General features: G+C 48.2%; 1 protein-coding gene across 2 annotated transcripts in view; it reads right to left on the bottom strand.

The window, feature by feature from the left end:
• Positions 1-20,153, bottom strand: part of Sfxn5 (sideroflexin 5) — a 118,383-nt gene that overhangs the window by 33,240 nt on the left and 64,990 nt on the right. For both annotated transcript variants that reach the window (XM_036182755.1, XM_036182754.1), the window contains exon 10: positions 12,326-12,416. In XM_036182755.1, coding sequence (XP_036038648.1) covers positions 12,326-12,416 — 91 coding nt within the window. The remainder of the gene's footprint in view (positions 1-12,325; positions 12,417-20,153) is intronic.

The following is a 20,153-nucleotide window of genomic DNA, read 5'->3' as shown; positions in this document are numbered from 1 at the left end:
AATCTAAGAAAAAAATCAATTTGCAAGAGCTCTTTATATTTTGGAAACTAATCCTCATTGGTCAAACAGTTTGCAAATGGCTGCTGCTGGACTGTGGCCTGATCCTCCCACTTTGTGGATGGTATCGTCTGTCACACCGTTTAATATGTCCTCAGATAAGCAATCCTTCCCTTCTCCCAGTACTTCTGTGTCATTAAGAAACTCTGCCACTGTTCATCTATATTTTCTTGAAAAAATTTAAAGTGTTTACTTTTCACATTTAGGTCTTTAATTTGCCTTGGAATTTATTTTTCTTTATGAAGCTCAGATCACCTCAGGGCTTCTATCTGAAGACCAAAATGTTGAATAGAGTTAAGAAAATTCTCAACTATATCAAGAATTAAGAGGAAAAATAAGTCAGTGAAAATGAGAAACAGCAGCTGGGCATGAGAACAAAACCTTAGCATCAGGAGACAGAGGCAGGAAGATCAACCCAAGCCCAGGCTGGGACACACAGCTTAACACTAAAAACAAATGATGGGCTAGGGAGAAGGCTCAGGGGTTCAGGGCACTTCCTGCTTTTACACAGGACCCAAATTTGGTTCCCAGCATCTATGTCAGATGCCTCACAACTGCCTCAAATTCTCGGGCATCCAACACTCACTTCTGGCCTCTGCAGGTGCCCGCACACATGTACACACACACACACACACACACACACACACACACACACACACACTCAAATTAACAATAAAGAGTAAACTTAAAAACCCAAGTGTGCATATGAGAAGAGACTATTTCCGATGGACACAAAATTGAAAAGGTTGATAATACTGAAGTGGAGAGATATTCTAGAGGACGCAGGACTGGGGGATAGAAATCCAGACCTTGTGGATCAGACAAGCTGCATTCTGCCTGGCGAGAGCCTACAGAACCAGAAATGCACTAACACACTCCTCCCTTTCTAGCTGCAGCTCCTAGATTCTCAGCAAAGTCATGCTGCTGAGATACAGTCTGAGGTAGGGCTCAGACCTATGTATCTGTTTTCAAGCTCCCTGGGCAGACATACAGAGAAGGTTTTCAAAGCCTAGTCCAGAAAAAAGCCCACCCCTGTCACATGAACGTGTGTTCATGGGAGCATGTGCACAGCTGTAGAAAGAGAAAGAGAAACAGTCCCCAATTATCGACTGTAGACAGTCACACTGTAGACCCCAGATGTGTGTGTATTAACACAGAAAAAAAAAAATCTCAAAACCGTAATAAGAAGCAAGCTTCTGAAAGACAAGCCTAGGAGTGGCAAGATGGCTCAGAGGATAAAGGCATTTATTACCAAGCCAGACCACTTGAGTTCAATTCCTGGGACCCACATAATGAAAGGAGAGAACCAATGCCTAAAAGTTATCTACTGGCCTCTGAGCACGTGTGCACAGTCACATACACACACACACACACACACACACACACACACACACACAAAACAGAGAGAGGGACTAAAACAAACAAGCAAACAAAAGACATGAATGAGAATGGCCCTCAGGCTCATATGATTGAATACTTGCTTCCCAGTTAGTAGAACTGTTTGGGAAGGATTAGGAGGTGTGGCCTTATTGGAGGAGGCACCTCATGGGTGGTGCCATTCCCAGTGTTTTCTATTTCTTGCTTGCTGCTTGGGATGTGAGCTCTCGGCTGCTCCAGCTACCATGCCTTTGCTGTCATCGTGGACAACCCTCTGAAACCAGGAAACACTTTCTTTTATAAGTTGTCTTGGTTGTGGTGCTTTATCACAGTAATAGGAAAGTAATTAATACAAACACACTGTGGTACAGTTCACATCAAAATTTTTAAATGCACAAACAGGGACCGGGATGGTTCAGTCAATAATGCATCTGCTGCATAAGTGTGAGGATCTGAGTTTAATCCCCAGAACCCATATTTAAAAAAAAAAAAAAAAAAAAAAAGCCATATGTGGTTGTTTGTGCTATAACCCAAGCCCTGAGGAGGCAGAGACAGAAGGACCCCTGGAGCTCCCTGGATAGCACACACACAACCCAAATGTGTGCATGATGCACGTGCACACACACAATTCATAAACAGTAGACGTGATCATTTCTGGAGCATACGCCTATCTCAGGAGCTAGAAATCTGAATGAGCAGGGCCCACTGATGGCAGGCCGGCAGCTTCTTTGGAGAGATCACCATCAAGAAGGTGGAGGACACAAGGGCTTGAGTGTACCTAATCTTTTCTGTTCCCTCAATTAATTTTCTTTGTATTTGAAATATTTCATAATTTATTATACATTAATTCACTTACTTTTAATTTTTTGAGACAGAGTCTTGCTATATAACCTAGGATGTCCTAGAATTTGAACAGTAGTCCAGGCTGGCCTTTGGCTCATGATCCTCTTGGCTTTGCCAAGCTAGGATTATAGGTGTGGGCTATGATGCCTAGCTATAGTATTTCAAAATTGAAAAAAAAAGAAAAAAAAAACCTGTCATGGAAAGAATCACTGTGGCTAAATCCTATTGAAAAGGGGCAAGTTAGAATTTTATGACTTTCATGGAAAGATTTCCAAAATTTCCCAGGTATAGTGGTATATTCCTATAATTCCAGGACTTGGGAGTCAAAAGCATCAGAAAGTTCTAGGTCCTTCCCATTTTAATAGTGAGTTCAAGGCCTGCATGGGCTGTGAGAGACCCTGTCTCAAAAAACCAAAACAACAACAAAAAATCCAGCCCAAGTCTATTGTGAGGATAGTATGTTTTCTTGATTCCATTGATCTTGATTATATTTAAATGAATACAATAAACAAGCAGGCATTCATACACCTTTCCTGTCATTTTCATTTTGAGACAGTCTCATGTAGCCCAGGCTGGCTTGTTTTGTAGCCAAGCAACAGAAAGCAGCTACCATTTTTAGCTCCAGACAGACTTGGTCAAAGTTCTTCCAAACTCCACTTCCTCACCTTCAAGGAGGGTCAGGCAAACTTACTCCTGTCCTCTTCCTCCCCACCATCACTGCTGTAATGCAGCCCACATGCTGTCCATGAGTCATGGGGTTTATTTTTGTCTTACAGTCCATCATGGCAGTCACTGCATGATGGCAGGAGCAAGAGGCAGCTGGTTACTTTGTATACACAACCAGAAACCAAAGAGCAACTAATGCTGGATACTCTGCTCCCTTTCTCACTGTGTACAGGGGTGGTGCTGTACTGCTCATACATAGGGTGGATTTTCCCACCTTAATTAGTTAACCTAATCAAGATCATCCCTCCCAAGCATGCCCAGAGGCTTGTCTCTTTGGTGACTCTAGGTCCTGTTAGACTGACAAACATTATTAACCATCACAGCATGGTAAACAGTTCAAACTGCACAAAAAGGTGGATAATCAAACAGGAGTGAGTCTCCTCTCACACTGGTCCTGAGCCTCATCCCCTCTTCAGAGGCAACTCATATAGCCAGATTCTCAGGCCAAGCAGCAGGGACCTGCACGTTTACAGGCACACACATACACATGTCACAGCATTGACAAACTCACACACTCTCTCGTCAACCTCAGAACACAGTCCCTCTGTCTGGAGGAGCACTGCTCACCCAACAGACACATGGTCCTTAATATTTGCTTACTTTCACAGCATGGCCCAGTACTGCATCTGAGAGGCAGCTCTAACTAGCCCAGATTTGCTTTTAAATCACTTGAGAATCAGGGGAGAGTTTCAAAGTCCATACTGAAACATGACCAACTCAGGACTGGAAATTTCTAAACTAGAAAAAAAAAAAATCAGCTTGTACATTCTAGGTATAGCTAACTCTGAAGCTTGTAATCTCTGTTTATTAGATTCCTGCTGAGGTAGCTGGGTAGACAGTTCAGTAGCGCATAAGCATGAGGCCCTAAACCCCATCCCTCGTTTCCATGGAAAAGGATGGGTGTGACAGTGTGCATTTGTAATTCCAGGGCTGGAGAGGTGGACACAGGATTTCACCTCAAGTCCCTCAGCCAAGTCAGGTCATGGCACCTTGACATTTTGTGTAACTACATAATGTATGTTCGTGTGTGTATGGGTGCACATGTACGTATGCTTGAGGAGGCCAGAGGATGATCTCAGGTGTCATTCCATCCACCTCCTTTGAGACAGGAACTCTCATTGTCCTGGAACTCACTGGGTAGGCAAGGATGCCTGGCCAGCCTCCTGCCTCTGCCTTTCCAGGGCTGAGATTGGAGGCACAGTTGCCATGCCTAGAGTTTTGTACATGGGTTCTGGGGATTGGATCACAGATCCTTGTGGTTGCAAAGCAAGCAACTGAGCCATCTTCCCAGACCCTCCAATCTTTAAATTTTTTTGTTGTTGTTGTTGAGACAGGGTCTCACTATGTAGCTCTGGCTGTCCTAGAACTCACTATGTAGACCAAGCTGACCTCAAACTCCCAGGGATCTGCCTGTCTTTGCCTCCCAAGTGTTGGGATTAAAGGAGTGTGCCACCATGCCAGGCCTTCCATCCAGTGTTTAACAGGTCTTTTCAAATCTTATGCCCTTGTCCCATGAGTTCACAGCCCTTTCTCTATTACTGATCTTGTCTCTCGAATGTGAGCCACAGGCTTTCTCTGTCCAGGTAGTCAATAAATGAACTCAAGAGGAAAGACTGTAGACTGTACTCACAGCCACACCACTAAAGGCTTCTTTCCAATGGGGTGGCAGTGACACACACCTTTGATCCCAGCACTTGGGAGGCAGAGGCAGGTGGTCTGTGAATTTGAGGCCAGCCTGGTCTACAAATCGAGTTCCAGGACAGGCTCCAAAAACTACAGAGAGACCCTGTCTCAAAAAAACAAAAAACAAAAAACAAAAAACAAACAAACAAAAAAAAAAGACTTCTTTCCATTTGGACCCTCTGGTCAAGTTCTCTGGAAGCCCGAGGCATGCTGGGAGTCCATGCCAGTTCTGAGACAGCCCCAATTCTGGGTCCTTGATCATCCTTCCAGGAAGCTGTGACATGATCCTCCTGTGAGTGCTCAGACTCTACATCACTCAGCCACACATTCCTCTGATGGAGAAGCCAGTGATTGATTTTCCTCAAATGAAACACACACTTCCTAAAATATTAGCTCAGGTTAAACTCCTAAAATCTAGAAAGTATAGGAAGACTGTCCAGAAACACACACACACACACACACACACACACACACACACACCTTGTGGTCATGTAACCAAATCCTAAGCATGCTAGATGAGGACTCCAGCACCGAGTCCCAGCCCCTGTCTCCAGGAAATGTCATAGCACTTGTCACAAGAACATTTGTCTCCGTGCCATTTTGACCATCTGACTAATGCTTGCCTCCAAATTAATATTCCATAACGGCAGGTGTATGTGTGTCTATGTGCAGCTTTGTGCACACAGGAGTATGAGTGCCTGCAGAGGCTAGAGCTGTCAGATCCCCCTGGAACTGGGGAGACAGATAGTTGCAAGCCACTGAATGTGGATTCTGGGAACCAAACTGGGGTCCTCTGTAAGAGCAGTGCACACTTTTAACTGCTTAGCCATCTCTCAGCCCCATGCTTTGGTTTTTTGATATAGCATTTCCTACCATCCAAGCTGACCTTAAACTCACTATGTAGCCAAGGATATGCTTGAACTTGGATCCTTCTCTGTCTCTCCCTGGGTGCTGGGATTATAAGCGTGTGCCACCATCTTTAGTTCTTGCCACCCTGGTTAGGGCAATGGGGGTCAGATGGAGGGCTAATGTGTACTGAGGACTCGTGAGGTTCTGAGGTTGGTGTAATACCTGTGGAAGCTTACATGCGATCCTAAGATCCCATATGAAAGATGTAGTGCCCATGGAGCAGAGAGACTTGAGTATAAGCCTGGGATAAGCTTCTGAGGAATGGCCTATTGATCATCTACCTGGGGCCTACCAACTAAAAGAATGGACAAGGATACAAAAAGCCAGACTCAGGTTGGGGATTTAGTTCAGTGGTTAAGTGCTTGCCTAGTAAGAGCAAGACCCTGGGTTCGGGCCTCAGCTCTGAGAGAAAAAATAAAAAGACAAAAAGCCAGACTCTAGTCACCAATGTCATCGGGCTAAAGTTGCACTCTGAGTGACTGGACCCAAACCTTCTGCACCAAAGCACTTGCTTGAGTACTAACAAACCCACACGAAACTGTCATGCTAATCTTCACGTCAACATGACTGGATTTGGGATCACCATGGAAATGTACCTCTGGATGTGTCTATGAGGGTGTTTCCAGAGAGGTTCAATTGAGAAGGGAGGACCCACCCTCAGTGTGGGCAGCATCCTGCCATGGGCTGCAGTCTGGGGCTGAATAAAAAAGAAAGTCTAGAGTTGGGGGGGTGGGGCTCAGCAGCTAAAGTACTTGCTAGGCAAGTAGTTCAGGATTTGAGTTTGGATACCCAAAACTATGTCAATTCTGCGTGGGTGTGGTGACCCACCTGTCATTCCAGCCCCCAAAGGTAAAGACGGGGGATCCCCAGAGGAAGCCACCTAGCAAGACTGGCCACATCAACAAGCTTTGACTCTGACTGAGTGATGCTGCCTTGTTGCTTTGTGAGAGGAACCAAGGATGATTCGTAGCATCAACCTCAGGCCTCCACATGTACATCCATACACATATACATGCACACCCACATGTGCCCACACATGCAAAAACATGCCTATACACACACATGTATACCACACACATGAAAATGGGTGTGTGTCAACTTGAACCCTAACATTCATCTCTCTCTCTCTCTCTCTCTCTCTCTCTCTCTCTCTCTCTCTCTCTCTCTCTCTCTCTCTCTCTCTCTCTCTCTCTCTCTCTCTCTCTCTCCCTCTCTCTCTCCCTCTCTCTCTCCCTCTCTCTCTCCCTCTCTCTCTCCCTGCTTCCTGACTGTAGGCTCAATGTCACCAGCCATCCCAGGCTCCTGCTGCTATGATTCTCTGCTGTGGGGTATTCTTTCTTAGACTGTGAGCCAAAAGGAACCCTCTCTCCCTTAAGTTTCTCCTCGGCAGGTGTTTGGTCGCAATAACGAGAAAGCAGCTAATATGCACCCTGATGTATACTGGGCTGAGGGCCTGAGGAATGGTACCCGAGACACCCACATACTCTGACGAGGGAAGCAAACTTGAACTTAAGCAGCCTGCCCTGGACAGACACACAGTACCTGGCAGCCAGGTGGAGGGTTGAGGCACGGGGCACATTGGGCATCTGGGTCAGCACGGCCATGTGCCTGAAGCTCAGCAGAGGGTAGAGAGGAAGATGGCAGCCCTAACTGCAGTAGGCTCGGGCGGGAGCAAGCGTAGAACAGGCCCAAGCAAGCTCTGCCGCCCTCCAGAGGAGCCTCAAAGGGACGAGGGTGCTTCATGGAGCACCACTGAGCCCAAGACGGGCACCGGTCACAGGGCCAGGACACAGCTGCCTTCTGGCTCACAGGAGATGAGAAGCTACACTGTCATGGGGGGTCTGAGGCTCAGGCGGCACAGACCAGCTACCTCCTGGAGTGGAGCAAAGGGGGAGTCGATGTCATGAAGACCTCTGTGGCCTAAGGCACAGAGAGGCCACAAAGGAGCAGATCTAAGGCTCACTGGGTATGATGAATCAGGAGACACTCCCCCATGCCCAGACTTTCTAGAAGTCCTAAGCAGTAGCTCCCCAGGGATTACAGAAAAAAAGAATTTATGACAGCAGAACACTCTTTGACAACTCATGAAAGGGACCCCTAGGAAGGACCTAGAAGACTTCCTAGCCAAGGATGGAATTTCTGGTCTATGGAAGATTTATTATCCTATGGACATTGATTCTCAGCTCGACAGGATCTAGGATCACCTAGGAGACTGATCTGTCTATGAGGGGGTTTCTATATTGGGTCTACTGAGGTGGGAAAACTCACCCTGAATGTGGGCAGCAGCATCCCATGGGCTATGTTCCAGGACTGAATGAAGAGGAGAAAGTGAGCTGGGCATCAGCATTCCCCCCCTCCCTGCTTGCTCACCACATTTACAAAGGGACTCAAGCTCCAGCCATGATGTCTTTCCATGATGGACTATACTGTCAGGCTAACAAACTGTATGGAAACGAACCCTGCCCTTCCTTAAGGCGTTTTTGTCATAGCCTGAGAACAGTAACCAATACAGAGGCTAAAGCTTAGGAGTGCACAGAGCTCAGATAAGGTCTTCATTACCCAGGAGCACTTGCTGCTGCTTCCTTCTCCTTGGGTACAGACAGTCAGGCAGACATGAAGCCAGGGCACCAGCTCTTACCAGATGTACTGAGGTGGGTGACTACAGGTACTCCCACGTCTCTAGAGGCTCTGCTCCATCCAACTCTGAGGTTTTCCCACAGTTATCTATCATGAGACCCACACCCGCTGTTGCCTCCCTGAACACTTCCTCCAAGGCTTCACAGAAAGGCATCTGTGGGATCTGCTTCCTGTAGAGGGGTGCTCAGCTCTGGAGACTAGTGGCTGGACCCAGAGGTGTGTATTTTTCCAGCATCTTCTCTGTTGACCTTTAATGGCACTGTTTGCCCAGCTTCCCAAACCATTAACTTCTACCTCCCAGCAGCCACACATCAATTAACGGAGGGCCTGCTCCAAGCTTGAGCTCCTGTGCACAATTAAGCGTGACAGTCCACAAATAAGAAAGAACTGGAGAATTAATTAAGGTCTAAACAAATTAATTACCAGTCCCCAATCGATTCTGATGCCAGCACACATGCTCCCAGGCTCACCTTCTTTCCTACCATCTCCATGTATAAATAGAAACCAAGATCTCCCACATGACTGCTGTTCTAGACCAGGGCAGGGAATTGTGGGTGCAGAGAGCCTCCCTGAGAGAGAGAGCAGAGGCTCCAGGGCTTGCTTCCTGTGCACTCGGCACTCACATGCACGCAAGTGCTCACACAATCCTAGATGAAAAGCCAAGGGCAATCTTGGAGACGGAATGCTCACTACAAGACACTGCATAACCTGGCCATCCCCAGGACACACATCTAAGTTTCTCAGCTCCAAAGGATAAGATTGAGTAGCCCTGGGTGAGGTTGGGAGGCCTCGGGTGCAAGGTGTAGTTCCCAGTTGGAATTTGTTTACTCTTTTGTAAAATGAGGTGGTAAGCTCTGCCTTAGATCCCTCCCAGCACTGAATGAGTCATAACAAAGGGCAAAAGGCAGGAGAACTAGGTGCCCTGGGAGTTCTGGGCTCTGCAAACCGAGTGCAGGCCTGTGACATTGTTGAGGGGGTCCCAGGATAGAGCAGCCGACTTGGACAAAGGGAACAAGCATTCCGAGATGGGGTAGGGTGGGTGAGTACTTTGGGCTCTGGATAGTGCAGAGCCCCAGAGAGGCCTAGATACCCAGATTTTCAGCTGGATAGGCATTTAGAGGAGCAAGCTGGAGAAGTGGGGAACACAGCCATTCCAGAGAGTTTCCTTGTTTGCCTAGGAAGAGAGGGATGGTTGTGGTCTTTTTAGGACCCCCATCACTTACAAATCCTCTCCCATTCCACTCCTTCCTGTGACAGAGTCCTCCCATCATCCTGGTGCCCTAAAGGGAAAGTGGCCTTTTAAACGGTGAAGCAGGTTCTGAGCAAGTTTCTCTGAGGCTGACAGTGGCTAGCCAGCCTGCTGTGGAAGGCAAGAGCCAAGTGACTTTGAGAGGCTCCATCCTGGCCAGGGCACAAAGGGACATGGTACAGAGAGATAAGCGCAGGGAGCAGATGATGGCTTTGACCTCACATTACACTGTGGCAATGACTCACCAGAGTGATGAACAGAAGCCTCTTTGCAGATGAGCCTGCTTCTCCTAAGGTCCTGGGAGTGAGGGCTAGCTACCAAGTTGCAAAGCACAGTGGGTACGACCGGCTATGGATAGGGGGCCTCAAGCTGCCTTGGGTGGGAGGGCTGAAGGCTGTCCCAAGGAGAAGATGGGAGGGGAAATCAGGCTAAGGCTGAGAGGAGCAGGTCAGAGAGTCTCAGAACAGAGGAAAGGCCTTTCCTCCTGAGGGAGTGCCAGAGAGGTGAAGACCAGCTCAAGGTCACACAGCACAATGGGGGCTGGACAGGGCTGGAACAAGCCACTGGCAAAGTTCTTATCTGAAGCATGCCCTCCCACCCCCAAGTCCCAATTACATCTCAGTGGAGCCTCAGAGCCAGTCTAGGCTGCCTCCGACCCTCCAGCCCCAGTGGCTGTAAACCCAGCCACTGAGTAGCCACGTTCTTTGCTCAATTAGACCCCATGACAGAAGTCAGCTCTAAAGAGTTATTCCATTAATGGCCCACGGCAGAAATAGCTAAGAGTTCATTACAAGTGTGGAGTTGCTATAGCAATTATCTGGGTTGGCTAGGCTCCACCGGGTGGTTGGTTCTGGGAGTTTATTAGCCGCCAGGCATGGAGTGGGTGAGGTCGCCCTATTCTGTAGGGACTCCACAGCAAGTTCCTGTCAATGGAGTCTGTCTGTGGCCTCACGTGCAGCTCTGGGCCATAGATAGAGAGTACCAAGCCTACATATTACATACAGGAAGCTGAGGCCTGAGGGGAAGGTCGGGTCATGGTTATGAGCTTGCCGTGGGTGTGTGTGTGTGGTGGGGGCAGAGGACTCAGCTTTCAGAGTGAGCACTGACATCAGGTTACAGTACCTTCAGGCCCTGAGCCCTCTGACGAAGATTCTGACAAAGAAAGGGACTCTGACTTAGGGTTCTAGTTCTCGTGTATACTCCTTTGAACAGCAAATGCTGAACTGCTTTGTGCTGCGTCTACAGCTATTTCTTTTTGGTTTTCGAGACAGGGTTTCTCTGTGTAGCTCTGGCTGTCCTGGAACTCACTCTGTAAACCAGGCTGACCTTGAACTCACAGAGATCTACAGCGATTTCTAAACAAACAAACAAAGCGGTCTCCTTTCCTTAAACTGGGTGCTGCCTCCCGAGAGCCAGGCCAAGCTTTGCAGCACCCTAAGGACCCAGCAGAAACTGAACTGCCCTGCGGCCAGAGACCCCTCTGACAGTCAGGTGAAGGCTAAACATCCCTCTCAGATTAATATTTCTCTGTATATTAAAAAAAATTCAAAGGATTTATAAAGGAATTAAAACAAGTTACCAAAAATTTTTTATTGTGATTTAGTAATAGATGTGCTTTTAAATGTATTTACTCGGCGGGGGCATGTGTGAGTATCAGAGGACAACTTTCCAGGATCAGTTCTCTCTCTCCACCGTGTGGGTCTTAGGAATTAAACTCAGGTTGATACCTGTAGCTCAGGCTAGCCTCAAACTCACTGTATAGCTAAGGATGATCTTAGACTTCTCATCTTTCTGTCTACACCTCCCATGAGCTGGTAGTACAAATGTGCACTTCCAAGTTAATCAATATGCCTTTTACCTGATGAAAAAGTAGGATATAGCAGTTGAAGTATCATATATGATTACTTGGGTTTGCCCTGCACAGAAGCAATACTTCCAGGCCTCTGAGTGACATCTGCAATATGGCATGGAGTGCCTTGGGTTTCCTGCTGACCAAGTCCCACATCCTGGCTTTTACTATTTGCTGGGCATACTCATTATAGAAAGAATTATGTAAACTTTTTTGTTAGAGTTTGTTGTGAATACTTTTCACAGGTCAAGGGTCCATGGTGTTCTGTCTGCTGATTGTTAGCAGCCTGGAGATCCAGGTTAGGAATCTCCCTGTGCTGGTATGGAGATGTGGCTTAGCTGATAGAGTGCTTGCCTGGCATGCAGGGTGCCCTGGATTAGATCAACAGCACCTGATAAACCAAGAGTTTATTAGTGCACACTTGTAATCTCAGCACTGGGGAGGTAGAGGCAAGAGGGCCAGAAGTTCAAGGTCATGCTCCCTTACATAGCAAGTTTGAGGCCACTCTGGGATACATGAGTCCCTGTCTCAAAACAAATGAACAAACAAAAAACCTCTGTGCTAAACCTCCCAGGAGTCTGAGGCTAGCCTGCACTACATAGTGAGTGCCAAGCCAGCCTAAGCTACAGATTGAGATTTTGTCCAAAACAAACATTACGTGGGGAGTGGAGTTCAGTTGGTAGAATGCTTGCCTTGTGTGCACGAAGTCCCAGGTTCCATTCCCAACACCACAAAACAAAACAAACACACAAGAATTTCTACTAAGACCACATGTCATGCACTGAGCTGGTGGGTCCTGCATTTCTACCTGTGTGAATTTTGGTCTAGATCTCCCAGCCATAAGTCTGTAAGCATCAGGGAGATATGACGTGGAAGGGCCACCATCCACCCAGGTGCTTGGAAGTCCCTCAGACCCCCACCATGCAATGCACACACACACACACACACACACACACACACACACACACACACACACCCCTATGTGCATATCTTACCTACTGCAGGGAAGGGCACGAATCTCTGCACAAGAAGGCGAGTGGCTGGGGTGAACTTGTTGGCTTTTTGAACCAGCACATTAAGGCCCACCTTGGAAAGGAAAGAAAACAGAAGAAGATGCATGATGTTGCAAGGGCTCATGGGAGGGAGGAGCAGAACTGGAGGGACAGCAGGAAGGGGTCTTTCCAATCCCCCTCACACCCCACACCCAGATGCAGCCCCTCTGAGGTCAACTGGGCCTTCTGGCCTCTAGCCTTTGCTGACCTGGTCCCTAGGTCTGGGGTGACCCACCCACCTCAGGCCACATCTGTTCCCTCGGGACCAGCTCTGAAGTCTACCACCTCTGTCACTTACTAGCAGTGGACCCTTAGGCAGGTGACTCATTATCCTGTCTCTACTTCACTGCCTGGTGGTAGAAAAAGGACAGTTATTTCTGCCACATTCAGGGGTTGTGGTAAGGAACAAGCTTGACACACAAGAGCGTCAGGAAGTGCAACCAGGTGACATGTCACCTCTCTCCCAGGCAGGCAGACCATTGACCCTGTTTCCCTGGTACCTCTCTCCAAGCACTCAGTCCTCAGCTCGTCAGTGTGACCCCTGACCCTGGACCTGTGGGAGGGAAGGACTGCAGCCTTCTCTACGTACACTCAGCACTAAAAGCTGTATCTAGCAGCCCTGAGCACACGCTCAATGAGCTAGCGGTTGGTGAACAGGTACAAACAGTCAACTGGGTAGAGAGCTCTGCCCAGCTGAGAGGGGCTTCTCTAGGGACAGGAAGGTGGACTCGGCCATCAGAGGACCGTCTAGGAGAAGCTAGATCAGTAGCAGGTCTGGGGAGAGCAGATCTGACCCACAAATCTTAGTACCCCAGATTGAGGCCCAGCCAGCCCTGCCCTCATGGTCCAGCCTGTGAAAAGGAGGCAGTGAGGGTTTTGGCAAGATCTGGCCTGTATTCAGCTCTGGACTCCTGGTGGCTTAGCAGGCTAGCCTGTGCTCTTACCCTGGCTCTGGTCTCAGCCTTTTTGTTAGTTGGGGCTTTGTGATGCCTCGAGAAGGCTGAGCGCCTGCGGTAGAGCAGGAATAGATGGGCCCAGGCTCTAGTGCAGGGGCATGGGACGAGGGTGTGCCAGCTAACCATCCCCCGGGCAGCCAGCCACTTCTACCTGGGCTCTCGGCGCTGCGTGTGTATCCTAACCGTCATGCTGACATTAGAGCCCTGTCCGTGTCCTCACTGCTGGCTTGAGGGCCAGCTGAGTGGCAAGAACTGACAGTTTATCCATATTTCGGTGATACAGCCTTTCTGAATGCCATTGGCCCATCCATGGTACCGCTGCTCAGATGGAGCTCACCACGTCCAGGTACCCCTAGCTCTCAGTAATGAGTGACTCAGAAATGGCCTCTTGAGCCCCACCAAAAAAGCAGAGGGAATGCATGAAGGACAGAGCACATGCTGCAGATGAAGGGTAAGTGGAGTGGATTGTTTGGAGATCTCCTTTGTGCTATCGGCACATTTACTTGCAAGAACTTTTTATTTTCAAGGTGCAAGGGGATGAACCCAGGACACCTGGCATCTAGGCAGGCATTCTACCACAGATCCACACCCCAGCTATCACATGCAATGTCTTAACAAAATATTTTCACCAAGAAGAGGCAGGCTCTGAGAGGATTAGTGACTTTGCCAAGGACAGACAGCTATGGCGTGGCAGGCAGAGCTAGGATTTGAACCCAGGGCCTGCCAATTCCAAAGCTTCACCCCTGCTTTCCAGCTGGCCTCCATGATAGTTAGCACCATGAACTCAGCAGAATCTAAAACCACCTAGGAAATAACCATCTGGGTGTGTCTGTGGGGGAGCTTCTAGGTTGGGCCCACTGAGGGAGGAAGAGTCACCCTAAGTGCGGGCCAGGGTCCCAGACTACATAAAAAGGAGAAAGCAGGCTGGACACCAGCATTCCTTTTGCTTCGCTTCCTATTGTGGCTGCAGTATGACAAGCCACCTCCATGTCACCATGCCTTCCCTGCCATGATAGTACTCTCAAACTGAGGGCCCAACCTTAAACCCTCCCTTCCTTAGGTTCTCCTGGGTGTTTGATCACAGCGAGGAGAAAAACAAGTAACACAGCCTCCTCAAGAAGCAATGGGTGCCGGGGCAGTGGTGGGGCATGCCTTTAATCCCAGCACTCGGGAGGCAGAGCCAGGCAGATCTCTGTGAGTTCAAGGCCAGCCTGGTCTACAGAGCAAGATCCAGGACAGGCATCAAACTACACAGAGGAACCCTGTCTCAAAAAAAAAAACCAAAAAACAAAAAACAAAAAAAAAAAAAAAAAAAAAAAGAAAAAAGAAAAGAAAAAGAAAACAAGCAATGGCCTGATAGCCCCAAACCATGGAGCATGCACTAACATGGCATCCCTGACAAAGGCCCACTAGGCACTGGGTGTTGTGTAAATGGGAGGTAGGGCCTTGACATATCCCTGTCCCAGCAGGTAGCAAAGCCCTGCACACATAAAGATGACGACGTACTGAGGAGCAGGAAGCAGGAGTCTTAGGGGAAGGGAACAAGGAGGCCCAAGCTTCTCCATGGCTGGCAGCCTCCCAGGCCTGGGCAGAGCTGGGATGCAGGAGTGGGAGAGAGACTAGAGACAATTGCTTGCAGCCAACACTGAGACTTGCTGTGCCAGCCTGAGACTGACCCCTCCCTGGCTAGCCATTCTCCCCACTGGCTAAGACTGTCACTGTCTTGGAGGGGTAACCTAGCTGGTTTGCCCCATGCCAAATGGGAACCCGAGGCAGGAAAGAAGGATGGCCATTGTCTCCTTGGAGCTGCAGGAAGCTAGTCTCTTTAGGTTCCTCACCAGCAGCTCTGACTCCACAGTTCCCTTGGAGGCAAGTGGTCACAGAAGGCCCTGTGCCTCCTCCTTCGGACTGTGGCCGCTGTCCCACAGGTCCTGAGCGTGGGCATGGCCACACTAGGAATTCGTGTGCAAATCTCTACCTTGTTTGTTTTCCCCCTCTGCCCAAATGGAGCCCCTGTTTGGTTAATTTCTGTTTTGTAGTTATTTGGAGGCTGTTAAAACAGACCCTGGGGGACCCTCGGCAGTGGCTGTTCCATATCTCATTATCTTTTCTGAACCTGATTATTAGCTCTGATTCTTCCGATCGCTAGCTGCTGTTCGTGATGAGTTGTGTGCCATTAATGCCAGCTGGTTCCCTTAAACAGGACCTACCATGCCAGGGAAAATGAGCTGGCATTCTGAGCCTCCAGCCACTTGGCTTTTTAATTTTAATAGGCTCCACCAAATGTTCCAGGCCAAAGGACCCTGAGAAACAAGAACAGACGGGCTTCAATCCCCGAACTGCAGCCCTTCCTGGGATCCTTCCCAGGCTGTCTGTCCCTGTCCAAGGTTTTGGGGGCAGTAGGGTTGGGTGTTGAGGAGGTGAGGGTAAGTGGCCATTTGCCTCCTCTGTGTCTTTGGCATATACTCCACACCCACTACCGGTGGGTGGGCGAGGCAGCCATATTGCCTCCTAGTGAACTCCCAACTCAGCATGGACCTTCTCTCCACTGTGTAGTCCCTAGATCCCTCTCTGGGCGTGGGTATGTTGGCCTACTTCCAGATAGATATGTGTTTCTTGTTAAACTTCACCCCAGCCGTGTGGGGCCTGCTAGTTTTGTTTTGTTTGTTTGTTTGTTTGTTTGTTTTATACTTTATTGTTTTGGGTTTGGTTGGTTGGTTTTTTGTTTTGTTTTGTTTTGTTTTTTAGATATGATTTCATGTAGTCCAAGATGGCCTCAAACTACCTGAAGATGACTTTGAACTCCTGATCCTCCAGCCTCTACCTCCTAAGTCCTAGGATTACAGGTGTGTGGCTGGTTTATTCAATGCTGGGGATTGAACCCAGGACTTCAAGCATGTTCTGCAAGTACTCTACCAACTGAGCTCTAGTCAAAGGAGCCTGCTAGCTCCACACTCCACCTTTTAAGAAAGAGACTGCATTTAAAATTTTTAATTTAATTTCATTTTTATCTATTCACTTACGTTTAGAGACATGATCTCACTGTGTAGCCCTGGCTGTCCTATAATTCACTATGTAGACAAGACTGGAGTCAAACTCACAAAGATCTGCCTGCCTCTGCCTCTAGAGTGCTGGGGTTAAAGGTATGTGTTACCATGCATGGTGGATTTTTTTAAAAAATTTTTAACTATTCGTGTGTGTGTGTGTGTGTGTGTGTGTGTGTGTGTGTGTGCGCGTGTGTGCGCGCGCGCGCACGCGCGCGCACATGAGTTCAGATGACTGTGGGGGCCAGAAGGAGATGGAGTTAGAGGAAGTAAGGAGCCCACCTTGAGTGTTAGGAACTGAACTTGGGTCCTCTGTCAAAGCAGTATGTGTTCTTACCCACTGAGCCACCTCTCCAGTCCCCAAAGCTTTCTTCTTAAGTAGGAGCTGCACACATGAACAGCAGGTCAGGTAGGCACCCCAAGACATAAAACCTTTGGTGTCTGTCATTAGCTACATGGCCAACAGCAACCTTGGTTTTGCAAGGCCTTTAAAGAGACACCAGGTGGGCTGATGGAGCAGCCATCTCACTTCTTACTTGGCTGTGTCCTTACTCTAGTTGGACACGCAACTACCTGGGGACACCTCTGTTGCAATAGGCATTTCTATTCCTATAAAGCTTCTATTCCTCCCCAGTGAAGTCTGGCTAACCCTGCCTCACCCTCACCCAGGCATCCTTGTCCACTACCAGCTGGAAGGCTCCTGAAGAGACTCTGGATCTTCCTAGACAAGAGCTTCTCCAGGCTCACAGGGAAGCCACTCAAGCCTCATAGACTTGCCTGGTCCAGAGCACCATGGCTGCAGCTCTTCTGCCTCCGCTTCCACTCACCCTTGTGACCTCCCCTTGTCCCCTCCCCTTGTCCCCTCCCCCCACCTTCTCCCAAGCAGCTTCCACTTCCTATCTTCCCGCTGGCTTTTCACAGAAGCCACAGAAGGGCTCTTCTGAAAGTGAGCATTGAGGCCAGCGAGAAGGCTCAGTGGGTAAAGGCCCTTGCTGCTAAGTCTGGCGACCTGAGTTCAATCCCCAGGGTCCACATGTTGGAAGAAGAAAACGGACTCCTGAAGCTGGCCGACCCTTCCCTCCAACACACACACTAACTTTAAAAATTAGAAGAGAAAGTGGACACCCACAGGTTTCACAGCCATCACTGGTTCTCAGGGCATCCCAGGAGCCACAGAGCCCTAAACGATCTCACTCTGTACTAACTTGAGGTTCCTCCGGTGAACCAGTTCTTCCCACCCTCACCCCAGGGCCTCTGAGCACTGTTCCTGTCATGCCTCCCTTTCAACCTAAATGTCAGCCCCCCTCTCTGCTCAGGGTGCTCCCTAACAGTTGCTGGAAGAGCCGGGAACTGGAACATTATGTGGGGTGTGTAGTGGTTTTTGCTCCGCCCATGACCTTGGGCTACACGGCCCGAAGGAGGCAGTGCTTCTTGCCAATTGACCTCTTAAAAAAAGGAAATAGTATGAAAAGCTACACTCAAATTCCCAAAATATTGTTTATGAATGGTTATTTTTATTTAAAACAGGTTTATTACAAATGCAATCTCTTTCTAAAGAAGAAAAGGGGGTATAGATATGATAGGATAAAAGGGTAGATTACTGAATCTACTTTTAAAGAGCAACAACTTATTTGAAATATTTTACGTTGCTATGGGTTTTAGTTTATTGATATAAATTTAAAGTTAATTTTGTTATACTATATGTATATTTCTACTCTTGTTTAAGGTATTATGTTTATGCAACTCATTTAAAATTATAATATATAATTAAGAAATACAGAATAATTAGTCATCTATGTTTTTTAACATTATAGTCATGTTAGTTAAGTTTTCTAGATATACATAGATATAGTTCAATTAGGTAGGTAATCTTCAAACACTTCAAAGAGAGAGAGAGATGGCTCAGCAGTTAAGAGCACTGACTGATGTTCCAGTGGAACCAGGTTCAATTCCCAGGTCATCTGGGGTCCGATCACACAAGGATAAAAATGATAAATAGGGTTGGGGATTTAGCTCAGTGGTAGAGCACTTGCCTAGCAAGGGCAAGGCCCTGGGTTCGATCCTCAGCTCAAAAAAAAAAAAAAAAAAGGTAAATAAATAAATGGAGGAAGGGACCACATGACCCCTCTCTCCTCTCTTTTTAAGAAGTCACATACAAAGGCAGGAAGCACTGCCTCCTTCAGGCCCTGTAGCCCAAGATCATGGTCACAGCAAATACCACTACAAGGGTGTTTGTGTGTGTGTGTCTTGTGTTCATGTGTCCTTGTGTGTCTATGTGTGTGCACATGCCTTGTTTCATGTGTACTCATGCATGTGTGTGTCTGTGTGTAGGCCAGAAGACATCCTCATGCACTGTTCTTCAAATGCTGTTCATGTTTTATTTTTGTGTTTGTTTGTTTGATTGTCTGAGACAGTCTCTCACTGGCCTGGAGTTCACCAAGTAAGCTGGGCTGGCTGGCTGGTGAGCCTTAGGGACCTGCCTGTCTCTTCTCTAGCATTCTCTATAGGCCGCCATGCATGGCTTTTAAATTTAATTTAACTTGTGTGTGTGTGTGTGTGTGTGTGTGTATACTTACATGTGAGTGCCTGTGGAAGCCAGAAGAGCATGGGCCTCCCTGGAGTTGGAGTTACAGGATGTTGTAAACTGCTCCAGTAAGGGAACCGAACTCTGGTCCCCTGCAAGAGCAGCAAGTGCTCCTAACTAATGAGCCACCTCTCCAGCCCCACACTCAGATTTTTATGTGACTTCTGAAATCAAGCTCCAGCCTTCAAGCTTGCAAGGCAAAGGCAAGCATTTTCACCAACTGAGCTATCACCCCAGCCCAGCCCAAGGCCAGAACTTTCATCCATGTATCTCAGGCTCTAAGTATATAGGTGTTTGCCTTTTTACATGTCTCTAAATCAAAATAATACATGCATCTGATAACTGAAAAAGCACAGTATTTCGTATCTGTGGACTTGAACAGAAACCCATCTCTACCAACAGACACTGAGTACCAGGGCCCAGGGCTTGTCTTTCTTACCTGCCCACTGAATTCCCAGTATGTGGCAAAATAAGTGTGGACTCAGTGATATATCAAAATGAATGATGTCTGAGGCCTGAAGGGAAAAACAGGGAGGGCACAAGGCAGACCTGCCTTACAAACCACTGCATCTCCTTGGCAAACACTGAGCTTGCCGGGTCTGTGGGCACCTTCCAGGCTCACTTCATACTCAACCGGGGGAGGAGGCCCTGAAGGTCACCAGAGCCTCAGAGACAAAGTGCAGCTGACTGAACCCTGGGGGTGAGTAGGGGTAGCTAGGTAGTGAGTGAGGAAGGAGTAAGGCTCTGCAGAGACGCGGAGTCATGCAACACTGGGATGTTTGCAAGGTTCTGCAAACCCCACTGTACCTGCCAATGGGGTCTTAGTGGTCCTGAAGAACAGTGCGGGAGAAGGCATGAGACAGGAGGAATGGCATAAGATCAGACCTTAGACCTCGCCTGGGTGACTGGCCAGTCATATGCCCTAAGGTCCTAGGTCTGTGTGGGCCCTGGAAGGCAAGGGTTGGGTCAGGAAATCACTGAAGTACCAGAAATTCCCACCAGAGGGCACAGCTATGTAAACTAAACCTGGCCACCAAGTGGACCAACTGGTGACCCTTCCTGAAGGTCAACTGTCTTCTAGCCTCAGCTACCCTGTGGCTTGGCAGTGAGCTCAGGGGCGAAGCAGCAAGGGTGAATGGGATAGCTGGTCAACAGCCATAGCTCTTGGCAGCTCCAGCTGCCACTGA

The sequence above is a fragment of the Onychomys torridus genome, chromosome 3 (assembly GCF_903995425.1).
Source record: "Onychomys torridus chromosome 3, mOncTor1.1, whole genome shotgun sequence".
In the NCBI taxonomy this organism is placed as follows: domain Eukaryota; kingdom Metazoa; phylum Chordata; class Mammalia; order Rodentia; family Cricetidae; genus Onychomys; species Onychomys torridus.
Note: the sequence above shows the minus strand (reverse complement) of the source record. Positions and strands in the feature narration are given on the sequence as shown.